Source organism: Agelaius tricolor, unplaced genomic scaffold, assembly GCF_023055355.1.
Source record: "Agelaius tricolor isolate 1412-34295 unplaced genomic scaffold, bAgeTri1.0.p SCAF_10, whole genome shotgun sequence".
NCBI classification, from domain to species: domain Eukaryota; kingdom Metazoa; phylum Chordata; class Aves; order Passeriformes; family Icteridae; genus Agelaius; species Agelaius tricolor.
Window position 1 is genome coordinate 5,564,030 of NW_027269270.1, and position 15,726 is coordinate 5,579,755.

A 15,726-nucleotide genomic window follows, 5' to 3' on the forward strand; every position below is an offset into this window, starting at 1 on the left:
TGTTTTGCAAACCATGTGAGATCTTATGAGACCACAGGCCTGATAAAGTGTTAACCAAAGCCACCTGAAAAAACTTGCAAAACTTACTATTTTAGACTGTCTACCTGGATAGAAACTATAGTTCATACAGGCAGCTTGCTGTATTCTGAGTCATAAGAGCTCAGTACATGACAATGATTTTGTTTAAAAAGGCTGGAAAGTTCAAAACAGTTAGTGTCATTGGTGTAAGAACAGTAACATGTTAGAAGAAGAACATTTAGTTGACCTCGTTGCTCTTGGTTAAACTTGGGAGGATGAATGCAGGGGTTACTTGGAGGTTACTTTGACTTCACTGCATGCTGAATGGGACTTCTACATCACAGCTACAGAAATGACTTGTTGAGCAGTTCCCCTTAAGCTGACCCGAATTTAACAGAACAGATTTCATTGGCTGTACCCTGGCTTTTTACACCTCCGAGGGGGAGGCTGTGCTAATGAATTTCCAAGTTGCCACAAAGTAGAGAGTGACATCTCGTGGCCAGATCCCTCAGCAATTCTGTTCCTGTTGTACAATAATGCTGTTTGTTGATATTTGTCATGCTCACTGAGACTTGATCAGTTACCCCATCTATCAAACATTCACACTTCAGTTCCTTTGCAGTGGGAGTAGGAAAAGGCACTGTACTTTTCTGAAATGACAAGAGATTTCCCTTGCTTTTCTGGACTTGTTTAACATGCTTTGATTGTATTTATGTATGTATTTTTAAATATCACTGTGTAGATACTGTGAAAAACTAAAGCTGGCTACAGAATCAGTATTTAAGGCTGAGAAAGAGTAGCTACTTGCAGTCTTATTTCATTGAGATCACTGAGAATTTGAAACCAGACATCTTGGGGGGTGTCTGCCTCCAAGACTGTATTGAACTCCTTGACATATCTACCAGTGGTTCACAATGCTGATGTTGGTCAATAAAACTAATTTTGTCTTCTTTGTGGTTTGTTTTTGCCCTCTTCAACAAGTCACAAATGCTATTTCCTTTATGGTATTTTGATTTCATCCCTTTGATCAGAGTATTGAGTATCTTGGGGTGGTTTTTCTCTGCTTGTTTTAATACAGTGGCAGTAAGGTCCAAAAAGGTGATTACATGTATTTTTCCCAACACTTCCTGCAAAAATGGTGTGAAGGGTGGCATGATCGTTGCCATTGCAAATTGTGGATTTTTGGAACCTCACTTACTAGCTTCAGTGGTACATTCTTCAATACCCAATTTTAGGGATTATATGAATGGGTAAAAAAGTTTTATTCATTATCATGATAAAGATGATGCTGTTTTTTTGTATTTTACATTTTGCACTGCCAGCCTTTTGTTCATTTAATTTATTTTTTAAAAAGAGGAAAAGAAGTGAGAAAGTGCTCAAACGTTCCATCACAAGAGGTCGCTCAGTAGCCATTACTGAGACAGGAAAATTAAAGGCTTAAGTAGACAGAAAGTGTGGTCTGTCTCTGTGCATGTGGAGATACTTTAATATAATCTGAAAGTTAAAAACTGAACTGAGCTTTATAAAATTAGTATTCAGATTCCTGTCTTTCTACTGCTGTTGGCATTCTGTGCAAAATAAAAAGTCGTCTGTTGTATCACATCTTTAAAAGATTTGAAATTCTGAATTTCCAGTGTGTAGCAACTTGCAGTAGGTCAATTTGTTTCAGATTATCACAGAATGTGAATATTCTTTACTTCTTTTGCCTTTATATGCTAAATATTGTTGTCATTACAATAGCCAATTTGGATCAGGAAAGTGTTTTTTCCATTCAGACACTACAGCATATTTGTGCTATAGTAATACTCTGCTGAATAGTGTCCTTGGTGATTTTATTTGTGTGTGTTTGTTACATTTTTGTTAGAAATATACTAGAAGAAAGAATCAACTTCTTAGAATAGCTTTATTTTTTTATGTAACTCATAGGTGATATGTTCATTTAAAAGACAAATTGTATATGCAATTATTCAGAGGACTTGTTAGAATCCCAAATTCTTGAGGCTGAACCAGTACTTTCTATTACAATGGAAGAAGGTACACCTTGAGAGTACAGTCAGGTTCCTGGGCTTAAAAGGGCAAGAAGATAGCAGAGATTAAATATTACAGTAGGAGACAAAGAAAGATGGATTGAAAAACTAGAAAATATAGTAAGTGAGAAAAGTAAATAAAAATGTATTTCAAGAAAGTTTTCTAAATAAATTACAAAACTGATACTTAAAAAAAAAAAAAAAAGCCATGCCAGAGAACAAAACTAAAAACAACCCTCCCCCAGGAAAACCAAATCCCCTCAGTTTTTACAGCCCTGTATTTTATATGAAGTTGAAGGAAAATGGTGGGTTGGATGGGGTTTGAACAGCAGGTCTTGAGAAACATGCCCATGGCTGGGGAGTTGGGTCCAGAGATCTGCAAGGTCCCTTTCAACCCAAACTATTCTGTGATTCTGTGAAAGCATAGCCCTGGCTTTATTGGGGAGGAATGAGTAAGGCTGAAGCCGTCGTAACGTGTCTGAGGTTAGGCATTGAAAATGCTTCCTGATGAATTCCAGCAGAAACTTACTTTGAGCTGTTGAAGTATAGATGGTTTTAGGATGCATGCTACATTGCATGGTGAATTTCCAGCATGTCTGATTGAGTTTTTTCAAAAGGTGTGTGTCTTACGCTTTTGAATGACATTTCCAGAAATTTTTTCTTCTTCCTACATTTCATGTCTGTGTTAGTTTGGAAAATATCGATTGCTGTTAAGTGTGGTTCTTCACAGAAAAGAACCACCTCATCCAGCCTTTGGTTGATTTTTAGTGGGTAAGAAAATAGATATTCTCTATTCCTCCTCAGATTTATTTATTGTGGAGTCTCCATCAGTTGCTTTCCAAGATAGGAAACACTCAATTGCTGTTTCTGCTCAGAATGTTTTGTTTGCATTAGCAATAAATAATGAATCACTTTGCAGATCAAGCCTTGAGGTACTATTGCTATTTTGACAACTTGGATTAGCTAGTGCTCCTTCTTTTTATGAAGGTTTATCCTGCCAAGACATTCTTTGAATACTGATAATGTTGATCCTCTTGCCAGTATGGTTATGTTAGAAAGAGGTATTTTTCTTCTTTCATCACCATGTTCCTTGAAAGCATATTGAATAATGAGACAGCCAAATGGAAATAATTTACATGAGTATTCAGCAAGTTTATTTAAAGTTAATGTTATCTGAAGGCGTGTTAAGAACATTTCAAAGTCAGCTACTGCTTAAACTGCCTCAAACCCTTCAGCCCCAAATGCTGTGTTCTAGCAACCTGTGAGCTCTGGCTGTGTTTTACCCAAGGTGGTAAAACACAGCTTTTAGTAGTTCCAGCTCTTCTCTAGAACTGCAGTTTTCACACTCTTCTCTGTTTAATACCAGTAGCCCTCAGCTCAGGCTCTATAAACCACTGATGTTGAAGAAATAAAAGGGTATTTCATCAGTGTTTTGTAAGACTGGTGATAGGGAATGCTTTAATTCTGTTTCAGTTGTCTTTATTCCACAAATGCCAAAATGAGCATGGGCATCCAGGAACTATACTTATTTTAACAATATTAGATATAGTAGAGCCAAAAAAATTGAGCAACAGATGATTTAGATGGTGCCTATCAGCAGGTCATAGGGTACACAAGTGGTCCCATGTCTTGTGCAAAGTACAGATGGACCATAAGTAGGCTCAGTAAATTTTCCAGTTCCTGTTGAGGAAAACTTGGCATAAGTGAATTCTTTTTCCCAGTGTTTTTCACACATAACATTTGAAGCTTGGTCACACGTAGTTCTGCCTAAAATTGTTTCTTGTTTGTTTCTTAAGAGAGTCATGATCAGAACTTTTGGATGTAAAGTCCATTTAAAAAGTCTTGTAATAACTGTGAGTAGTGTCTTCCCCAAAACCTCTTTCATCAGTGGTGTTGACTTAAAGGATGCCATCTTTGTTTTCTTTACAGTAAGTCTCCTCTATTTTCCAAAGTTGCATAATCTTAACCACCATTTGGTATGAAATAATCCAAATCCAGGGTTTTTTTCTGTGTCCCTGTCTTCTGTAATAAGTCTGGATTTTTAGAGAGGGAGTGCATTAGGGTAAATTTACCATTTTTAATAATGTCAGTATACTTTGCATTCATTCGTTGTGCTTCCAAAGTCTGCTGTAACTGCATGTTTAAAAAAAATCTGAATTGAACAGAAATAGCAGCACATAAACTCTATCTTGAATTGGAAAGGCTACTCTGTTTAATGTAATGATAATGAATGAAATCCCTCCCTAATCTGTGTGTCTTAAAATATAAAGAGGAATTATGATTAAGAATCTGCAGTGCTCTGCAGCCAGCATGCTTTCATTCTAACCTGGAATACAGCTCAGTCTTTCCTTCTATTCGTTGTTCAGTGGCTTTGCTGAGAAAGCCAAACAGAGAGTTAATTATGGTGTTTTTTTGTGCTGAGGACACCTGTCCACTAGGAAATGCGCTGAGACCCTCAACTCAATTTACATCAGCCAGAGAACAGCTGCCAGATGGTAACTACTTTTGGTCACTACCAACCTGGTTGAATTTGAACTGGTGACCCAGAGGTGAAATGCTTTATATCCTATTACTAATTCCTTGAGGTTTCCAGTTTCTCATCCATCACTTTTTACAAATGACAGCACAGTATATGTCAAAAATCTCAAAACAATTACTGTTTCACATATGCGGTGTGTGTTGCAGAATCTGAGATGTGCCTTTGCAAGGCTTTTGCACTCACACTGTCGGCTTAAAAAGGTACGTGATAAAAAAGGATGTTTCCAAAGCTGCATGGGAATTTTCCCTCTTCTTTAGCAATGTACTTTGTCACTGTTATATATGTTATTTTTGTTAACTGCTGTTTTACAAAGGGCTTTAAAACCTCCCTTTATTTAAATAGAATTCCCTGTGATGTTGTACATTTTCTGAATCACAGTTTGGGGTTGGAAACTGGGTGTTGACAGTAGTTTGATTGTTTAGGAAGCTTTATTTGTTTTTTCCTCCTGCTAGGGAAGTAGAATCCAATAGAATCTTAGAATATCTTGAGTTGGAAGGGACCCACAGGGATCATTGAGTGCAACTGCTGTTCCTGCACAGGATGCCCCAAGAATCCCATCATGTATGTGAGAGTGTTGTCCAAATGCTTCTCAAACTCTGTCATGCTTGGTGCTGTGACCACAGGCGTGGAGAGTCTGTTTCAGTGCCCCACCACCCTCTGAGGGAAAGAACCTTTTCATAGAGTCTGAGAATCATTAAGGTTGGAAAAGACCTCCAAGAGCATCAGGTCCAACCTTTGACCAGATACCACTGTGCCCAGTAAACCTCATTGTGAAGTGCCATGTCTGCTCAGTGTTTGAACATTCCCAGGAATGGTGACTCCACCACTTCCCAGGGGAGCCTGTTCCAATGCCCAACCACTCTTGCCATGAAGAAATTTTTCCTAACACCTAACCTGGACCTCCCTGGTGCGCCTTGAGGCCATTTCTCCTTGTGCTGTTGCTGCTTGCATGGGAGAAGAGCCTGAACCCTACCTGGCTATGACCGCCTGTGAGGTAGTGAGCAATAAGATGGCCTCTGAGCCTCCTTTTCTCAGACTAACCACCCCCAGCTCCCTCAGGCTCTCCTCATCTCACTTGTGTTCTAGCTTCACTGCCCTTCTCTGGACACACTCCAGCACCTCCATGTCTTTTTTGTAGTGAGGGGCCCAAGACTGCACACGGGACATGGGGTGTGGTGTGACCAGTGCTGAGTACAGAAAGACAATCACTGTCCTGGTCCTGCTGGCTGCACTATTCCTGATAGAGGGCAGGATGCTATTGGTCTTCTTGGCCTCACACTGGCTCATGTTCAGCTGCAGTCAACCAGCACCCTCCGGTCCTTTTCCAGTGGGCACCTTAATAGCCACTGTTCCCCCAGCCCATAGTGCTGCAGGGGGTTGTGATCCAAGTTCAGGACCTGGCACTTCATCTTGTTGAACTTCACACCACTGGCCTTGGCCCATCAATTCAGCCTGTCCAGATCCATCTGCAGAGCCTTCCTGCCCTCCAGCAGATCAACACTCCCTCCCAGCTAGATGTTGCCTGCAAACTGCCTGAGGGTACACTCAGTCGCCTTCTCCAGATAATTGGAAAATATGTTTAACAGGCCTGGCCCTGATTCTGAGCCCTGGAGAACACCAGTAGTGACGAGTTGCCAACTGCATTTCATTCCATTCACTACCACTCTCTGGGCTTGGCCATCCAGACAGGGTGCATCCAAGAAGAGTGCACCTGTCCAAGCCATGGTTTCTCCAGGAGAATGCTGTGGGAGACAGTGCCTAGAACTTTACTGAAGTTAAGGTTCTATCCACAGCCTTCCCCTCATCCACTAGGTGGATCACCTGGTCATAAGAGGGGATCAGGTTCTCTGAACACCCGTGGCTGAACATGTGTGATTAAAGCAATCAAAAAGCATGTGACTCTCAAGAGTCTTTGGAATTCTTGAAAGGCTTTGAAGACAGGTGTTACCAGATGAAGATCCTTGGCTCCTTGTAATATCTGTTAGCTCCTCTCCTAACTTACCTCCTAACTCCCAAATCCAAGCATTTCTCCACTGTGTCATGCTCGAGACAGTCTTTTTGTTGGGAGGATGTTCTTGTGTCATGAAAGGGAAATCTGAGTAAGGAATACACCGGAATTTGTAGAATGAACAGTGCTGTGGAACGTAACTGTCTTTCAACAAATCCCCTTGATAGCTCTAATATGTGATGCCATGGGATAGACAGGTATGTAGCTGCATCTGATGAGGGGAAAAATGGTGCCTTGAGTTTCTGTACTGCACTGTATCTCCACTGGTAATTGTCCCAGCATCATATACAAATGGAGGGGGCAACTGATTCCTTAGGGGTGAGTGTAAAATATCTAGGAAAATAATTGATTAGTTGCTTAATTTTTTAATAAGCTAAATTGAAAAAAAAAATTGTGATTTCTGTTTTCAAGGGCAGTTTATGTAAGGGTTCCCTTTTAGTAGGGTAACTTACCACTGGTTTTAAAACAGGACACCAGTTAAGGCATGGAGCTGAAAAACAGCAGCGCTTCTCAAGGCTGGCATTCTAAAGAATGTGGTGAGGACTTCACATTGATCAGTTTTAAACTTAGCAGATGGGTTTTCTTCCACTGCAGAGAGTGTGCCAGCCCTTGGAGCTGGGTGTCTGTGCATCATTAAGATGAAGAGTTTATAGATACAGTATTGGAGGATGTGGTTTTGTTTCCCTTGGGCTCAATTCAGTCTTGGGATATTGCTGGCTAGTTTTGTTCCTGTTTGTGTACTCTCAACAGGTAGGCAGCAATGCTTCCAACTAAAACCTAATAGGCTATTAGGTTTTAGGTCAAGAAGCTGAGGAACATACTGGCCCAAAGAGTTATCTGCAGTGAGATCTCAGATGCCAGGGTGACACGATTTTTGAAGCATGTAGCACAAAACTAGAGACTATGAAATGCAGTTCTCTTCTAAAGAGCTAACTCAAGTTACGTTACCAGCCTACAGCTCATGTACAACTGCTTGCTCAACTAGACTTGAACACTCCCAAACCTTATTACAGGGTGAATAATATGACTGTCATGAAATAAAGAAAATAGGTGGGGTTTGGGTACTAAAACTCTACTTTAAGTGTACTGCCATTATGTAGTAATAAGGTAAATGAAATGAGCTGTTTTAACTCTCAGCATCGTAATTGTGCTGAAGTAGCCACAGTTGGAAACGTGGTCCCAGTGTCTGGTCCCACCTCTAATTAAGATTTTCCTTTTATCTGGGATTGCAAATCACTGTAGCTGCTGGTAGAAACTCTAAAATACAAAGGATGGTTAGGGATGCAGATCAACTTTTTTTTTTCCTCTGTTCTTTCCTTGGGGTCTTTCAAGAAACAAATACTGAGCAACTCTGAATTCTCTCTAGTCCTGTATAGCAGGGACCCCAGTGGGAAGAGGTTGCACACTCTTTCTCTGCACTTCACACATTTTTCAAGGAATCCTCCTGCACTATATGTGTTCAACCTGAAATAACAGCTACCTAGTCTGTGTGTGCATGGAGTCATACAATCATTTAGGTTGGAGTGTACATTGCCATTCTCCTAAAAACTATGCCTGTGTCCTAGGGCTGCATGGGGTGGAGGAATAGGTACACACAGACACCCACATCATTATCTTCTGCATATGTGCAATAGATTTTATATTCATTAGGACATTTTGAAAGATCTGGATCATGCAATCCCCTTCAATGAAGCAGAGAGGTGGAATATATTTGGCTAGCTCTTGCAGAATCTAAGATGGGCCATATGTAATAATATATCTTTGAGTAGGCTGTTTCTGCAGCATCATCATACTGACTAGAGTCAGATTCTTCCTTGGCTCATCCTAGACACCCGCTTTATATGACCTAGAAAAAATATGGGGGGGTGTGTGAGAGGGGTGTATTTTTAGCTAAACTAAAGGGTATAAGCAAGGTTAGAAAAATAGGGTAATGCAGGAACCTCATGGCAACACTTTCCAAAATAAATAAAACGGAACAGGCATTGTTTCTCTGATTTTTTTAATGCCTGTTGATACATCTGGGCAATCTAGAAAAATAATTTTCTGTAAATTACAGCTCTTCCTATGTTGTTGCTTCATAATGTGCATTCAGGGCTAGAAATGAATACATATTCTATTCTGTCTTTATATAGTATAGAAATTTAGGAGTTGCATGGCCTCTTTAGTTTGTGACTGTAATTTAACCCACAGTGATAACTATTTCCTAAAATTCTGTCTGTAGTACTCAGTATCTGGTGAGTATATGACTATTTAAAAAACTAATCTGAACCTATTACAGTATCTACTTTTAGCAAGTTTGCATTTAATAAATTCTCATTTTCCACAGCTTTCTTAAAACCACCTTACTCAAGTGATCTTTTCAAAGTTCTGAGTATCAGCCATTCTAGCAGGTCAAGCTGTGTAATAACCTTGCATTAATCAGCAACTAAGATTTATATCTGTACCTGCAGCATCACACTAGGATACCCGAAAATAAACAGCATGATGTTTATGTTAGTCATGTAACAAGTGTCTTTCTCAGTTTGGTCACATGCATTTAATTTAAAATACATCCAGTAAAGAAAAAAATCACTTGGCACTTTCTGTTTCCATTTTAAGTAATCAATTTTAAAATAGAAGCAGTACAGGATATGTTTTATAAGAGGAGCTATAAAGAAGAGGACAGATTCTTTCATCACTCCAGAATGTCTTTGAGGAGGCTTAGAGCAGGTGTAGAGGAGAGAGGCTGAGGCAGCCCTGGGCTGTCCTTCACCTCTGCCTGCTCTGGAGCACGGGGGTACTCCCTGCCAGAGCTGTGGACACCCAACCTGTGGCTCTCCTTACTCACTTCTCCCCTTTTTCTGTTCCCTGCCCCCTGATGTAAATTGTGTTTTATGTTTGAGGGGTTCACCTCGCTGTGGAATAACCAAGCTGTGATCCAGCATGTGGAAAGGGCTGTCAGGCTGCTCTGTAGGAGATGAATTACATTCAGGCAGGACTAAAAAGCCCCACTTCACAATTGCTGCAGAATGTAGTGGAACTGGAAAATTAAAGATCTGGGGAATAGTTTAGGGTCAACAGTCTCAAAGCTTTACAATTCCACCTGTCCTGTAGGAAGGGAATATCATGTTCCAGGAGAACTGTGTTCTTCTGTGGAATTCACCCCTGAAGGCCAGCAAATATTCCACTGGACAGGTGGAATTTTAAGGCTATGTATAGCATTTCTTGAGATGGGTGCTTGTGTATTTTTTGCTCTCTTGCCACCCTTTCACTTAACAGCATGTACTTGAATACTGTGAGCTTATTTTGAATTTATTGGACACCTATTTATTGGATACCTACTGAAAATGTAAATTTCAACAGCACTGTAACATCCAATTTAAAATGCAACATGCTGCATTATTTTTCCTTCTGTATTTAAAGGAAAACCTTGAATACACTCAGGCAGTAACAGTGGCAAAAATGAAGTGGACCTGAGTGTAGCAGTCTCAGTTACCTAGAAGCAGAAAACCAACCAAGGCTAACTTTTTTTGTTGTTGTTGATACACAGCAAAGAAAGTCAGCAGATTCCGAATTAAATTTGTAACTATTTGGCATAGGAGTTCTCATTAGTGATAGACAAAATTTCACCTCCCAAAGTAAGTAATACCTTCTGTATGCATAAATAGACTTGACAAGTAACTTCTGTTGCAAGTTGCAGTTCATATTGCCTTACTGTATTTATTAAGTCTTTGTAATTATATTTCAAGACATGTAGCTAAGACAGCAGATGGTCCTTCATCCTTCTAACTTGTAAAAGTTTTCATTGGACAAATAACTGCTTTCCTAATATATAGTTCCTTAGAAACTGCTTTTCTTTCTAAATGGCAGGCTTATCACAGACCTAGAGTATCCAGGTGTGAGCTATGGATGGACAGCTAATAGCCTGATTTCTACTGAAACAAGAACATTGCAGTCCCCACTTTCAAATATTGAAAGTAACTCAATACTCATGTTAACTCAAACATTGCAGTCCCCACTTTCAAATACTGGCCAGCCTGTGAGAGATAGTTTAACTGCTCAGGAAAAGCACAAATCCCACTGCTGTATATCTAAGAGGAGAAGTAATATTTGTATTGACTTGGTTTTTAACAGTTGCCCTCAGGTACAGAAGTCCAGAAGAGCCACAAAGCATGCATGAATACAAGCTTTGCCTAGTTTTCCAATAGCTGTGTGTCTGAATAAGTAACAGAATATGAGAAGACGTGTCAAAAGGTACCATATCGAGTCTGTTCACACTGAAAGTTGTGATTTTCAGAGGGTCAAGGTACAGAATGTTACATATACAGTGTGTGTGCAGTTGCATATGCATGTTCATAGACATGACATGAGTTCAACAAATATAATGTCAAAAATTTGACTCTGTGCCATTTGTTTCAGGCAGTTATTTGGCAGAAGACCAGGGTATCAGATCACAAAATGGCCTGTATGTCAGTTCTGGGAACAGCCGTTATGAGCAGTATGGTACCTTTTCAACACTGCTGCGAATATCCTGAGGTGAGTTTTAACTTCCTTATCCCAAATTCACTTCAGGTCTCTCAATGAAGAGGGCTAAAGAAATACTCAAAAAGAAGGAGACTTCGAAGAAGAAGGTGTGTCTCCAGATTGACATCTGATTAATGCATTTGATTCTATTACTGTCCTCTCCGTAAAATTAATTGGTTTGGTGATTGAAAATCCACTCCAAGAATCACCTCGTCAGGACTCATGTGGCACTGATCAAATGGCAGTAAAAACAGTTGTGATGACAAATGCAGAATTGCTGATTGCTCAGAGCTGTCTCAGTTGGGATTCCTGGCCCACAGGCAGGTTGTGCTCTCATTAATATCTGAGCATTTAGATGGTTCTCATCTTTATGGCCTCTTAGCCTTGTACTCTAAAGAGTATTCCCTCAATTTCAGTGGGGGCACCTGAGCAGTGAAAGAAACACATACTTAGAAGGGCAAGTTATGCAAAACTTCCACCAAACACGTATTTCAACTAAACACTTCAAAATTTTCAAAAAATTCGGTGTTCTTGGCTTCTTTTTCCCCTTCTGAAAATGAGGGAATTCTCCTTGATACCCTCCTTTGTCTAATGTTTTCAAAAATTTTTTACTCTGCTTCCATTCTTGTTGGAGAAAATTTTTATTAAAGGAGAATCTTGCTACCTTGGAACCTTGTAAGCTGCATTTTCCTGTATCACGTGGTAGTAAACCTTGACAGGATGAGATGAATCCCTGTCAAGTCACAATGGCTCTTAGACACAACTTACCAGTGCTGCATTCAGCATGGTGCACAGTAATATTTTTCAGACTTTAAGGTCTCACTGTTTATATGTGCAGCTTAATAGCATTATTCAGACTTAAATCTTTGTTTGCCGGAGTGCTTTTATACATGCAGTAGAATGAGGGGGAACAAAGCAAAGTCACTTTTTGTACTTTACAAAGTTTCATTTGTTTATGTCTGAACTGAACATCCAGAGCTATTCTTACCTGAATGTAGCTTGGATGTGCCCCCAGGACACGTGCAGGGGGCTCCAAAGGGAAGATGAGGGGGTATCTAGAAGGGACTAGTTTGGAGGAGGCACTTAGGTTCTCACATTACTTCTCTGCTATATCGTGAGGCATCCATATTCCTTGAATAGAAGTTGGGGAACATTCCATCTCTCTCTCTGTCTCTAAATAGTGTGTAAAATACCATGTGCATCATTTATAGGTGTATAAGTGATCCATGCACAATGTTGACGTTCAGAAACTGTGGACATTTCTAAACTAGGCAGCCAAACACTACGGAGTGACAGAGTTAAGTTGCCTGTGTAATCATTTTTTCCTCCCTTGTGTGCAGGTATTGGAGCAGGTATTTAAGGGCAAGGCATGTACTGCTTTTTTTCCTTCCCATTCAGTCTGTCTCTTGTTTGCTACACAGACCATAGGGCAGCTCTTTAACTCTTTTAACTCCTGTTTGTTCATTGTGTAGCTGCCTGTTCCTTTGCTGCAGGGCCTGCTCTGAAGACAAAGCTAATCTTGCTGTTCCTTACTGCAGAGTTCAAACTTCTTCAACAAGTGATCCAGGGATTTTAAAGACTGGACTTCTTTAAAACATCTCCATTATGGGCACTGAATGAAACAGGAACACATTTCAAATTAGCTTTGGAGCATGCAAACTTGGGAGCTATGTGTAAAATAAAAATACAACCAAGAAAATAAGGAACTGAAACAACTTTTTAAAATTTTCAGATCCCCAGTCTTGTAAATGGATAGATTTATTTGGGCTGAAAACTTTCACACAGGAAATTTCCCTAGTGTCTTCCTGTGGAGGCTGTTTAGCAGCTACATGTGCCACTGGGAGAAAGATAAGTATAAAAGAAAGGCATTCTGCTGTCCACCTGTCACAGATATATTTTAATGAATATAAAAGTTGTAGTTTTTTTTAAGTATTAATTTTGAAAACAGTTGATCTAGTATGAAATCAAAGTTTCATTAATATTTTCTAGTCTCTGTAATTTTGTCTGCATACTTCATATACTTTCATATATGAAAATTCTACTAAGACTATTATTATAAATTGTGGATAACTTTTAATGAGCATACTGATATTCTGCATGGCTGTAAATAGTAACAGCAGTCGGCCATTTCTAAATCTGTCAACTTGTTTAATGAGTTATTTAGGGACTTTCAGTTTTGTTTTAATGTTTTCTGTATATAAAAATATTGTTGGAAGTGAAAGACTCGTACAAATATTTGTGAATTAGAAAAAGAAGCACAGAGGAACATTGAGGGAGGATGTGCTAAAGCTGCAGAATAAAATCTCAAAGTGCTGCATGTTGTTTTCTGATTATCATCCAACAGATACTTGACACCTCTTTAATTTGACCAGTGGTGTTTGGTTCTTTGCGACGTTGCTGACCAGAACACGCCAGCTTTAGCACAGAATGCTTGGTCCAAGGTCAGGAGGGAATAAGGGAGCACATGAGCAGATAGCTGCGTGACGTAGATGAATGGGAAGGGTAGGCCAAGTCCCATGGATCTTAAATTCCATTTCAAATGCATGATAATTTGGATTTTAGCAAATACAAGGGGTTCTGCCAAAAGCAGAGCTTATGAGGACTCATTTCTGTGTTCAGTGATCCACCCTGCTACCAGAACATTCTCCAGACTTTCTCATACCTCCAAAATCCTCATGCTGCCCCAGTGTTCTTTCACCTGTTAGTTTGGGCAGGTGGAGAAGGGCAGTGTGTGGGGCAGGATGTGGGCTGCCCAGGATGTCATTTCTTGCATGCTGCTGTTCCTGGCTTTTGAAAAGTTCCAATTGCCTTTTCTTTAGTAAGGTCATTATCTTGAGGCTGTTCTCTCCAAACAGCTGTCAGTTATCAGAGGAATTGTGGAAATACATCTTTGGGATTTCTGCTTCTTTATCAGATTGATTTGAAATCCATCCAACAGTTTCAAAGTTGCTCAGTGAGGGAGAGGGGGAAAAGATGAGACAAGCAGCACGAGTCATCAGCCTTATTTTGACCTGAAAAACCTGTTAAAGAATCTCAACAGAAAAATCTTAAAACTTGGAGTTCATGTTAGGTACACAAATCATGTGCTGTTTCCAAGGCTCCCTGGCAGTGCTGTGCTCACAGGTTCTGCTGCAGCCTGTGAATCGTGGGTGCTCAGCACTCTTGAGAGTCAGATGATTTGGATACAGGTGGCGTAGGTAAATTTAGGTGCCCTGAATAAATGCCCTGTGACAGGCTATTTAAGGTGCTCTGTACATAGAGAAGGAGGGATTGTGTGTTTTGGGCTTTCCCTGTAGGGGTGGCTCACTGCTGCCCTGGCCAGGCTGGGCAGCACTCTGTGCCTTTGGCTTGGACAAGGCTTAGGTTTGCAACCCCACAGTCAGCAAGCCAAGAGCTGCTGGCCTGGCTCTCCACAGTCTGAGCTCCAGGCAGCATCCTGCTGCAACTGGCAATCCAAATGGGACATAAGTCAATAAATTGACCAAGGGAAATAGATACAAACCCATCTTTCTTATTTTTTTTTCCTCTAACTGCCTTTATCTTTGTATATTGTAGCTGTCAAGAAGCAGTGCATGCATTTGAATGACTTGGACTCCCATACAATTTTGTTTTACTATCTTACCTTTATAAAAAAACATTTTGAGTTCTTTAAAAGACTTTTGCACTGTCTTTGTTTTATCATTGTAGATAAATCTTTCTGGATTTCTCCCAAAAGCTGACTCAGACACTTCTTTGACAAGCCTATCAAGTTCAGAAAGGAGTTTCATTTTTATAAATAATCGTCCGGTTCTTCAGAAGGAAATACTGAAGGTAATATCCTCTAGCTTTTAATTCAAGGAATAGAAATGTGATATCTTTGAGGACAGAGACACCTAAGCAATCTACAACTTTTTTTCCCCCATGCAACAGTTTAGAGTATTACAGGTGAAAATACTAGCATTTACAACAGAAAGCCCCTCCACCAGTCTGACACTGCTGGTGCTTCAGTTCTATTCCATTTGCTGCAGTCAGACCACAGAGCTGGAGGTTGTGTTAACAACCTCCTGTTGTTTAACAAAATTATTTTCAAAATGCTTTATGCAGGATACCAGAATAGCTGATTCTTTGTATTAGCCTGTAGAAATCACCTGTGCAATTTCCCATAAGGGAATTTTGATTTTGTCCACTTCCAGCTGTGAGCTTACCAAGCAAACACCCATGCTTTCCCTTTAAATTTGTGTATGCATTGGGTAGAAATGAAAGTGATAGTGCAGCAGCATTGGCTACAGCTAGGCATCGTGTAGGCAGAATTTGATACTCTTGGGTTTCTCTCACTACTGAACCTTGCAGCACTTCACTTGGAGCAGCCTTGCTGTCCTAATCCTTGTCATCACCAGGGAAGAAAATCATGCTTATGCCAAAGTGTTCCTGCAGGTTTTAAAGTGGACACAATTACAGTTTTCAATTGGCAGGCAAAGCTTTGTGTATGTAAACCCTGAACTTATGTTGGTGTGTTAAATGCTGAATAAGGGTAATCCATCTCCATGTATTATTTGATGTGCCTGGCACTTCTGGGACTTCAAAGCTTAGTGTGAATCCCATGACAGAGATGGTTCCTTAACAAGAGCAAGGAAGCCAGGATTCAAGGTGGG

The 15,726-nt window shown here is 40.0% G+C and overlaps 1 protein-coding gene across 4 annotated transcripts in view; it reads left to right on the forward strand.

Moving 5' to 3' along the window:
- Nucleotides 1-15,726, forward strand: part of PMS1 (PMS1 homolog 1, mismatch repair system component) — a 44,460-nt gene that overhangs the window by 10,167 nt on the left and 18,567 nt on the right. For all 4 annotated transcript variants that reach the window (XM_071434474.1, XM_071434472.1, XM_071434475.1 and 1 more), the window contains exons 6-7: nucleotides 10,991-11,107; nucleotides 14,783-14,905. In XM_071434474.1, coding sequence (XP_071290575.1) covers nucleotides 10,991-11,107; nucleotides 14,783-14,905 — 240 coding nt within the window. The remainder of the gene's footprint in view (nucleotides 1-10,990; nucleotides 11,108-14,782; nucleotides 14,906-15,726) is intronic.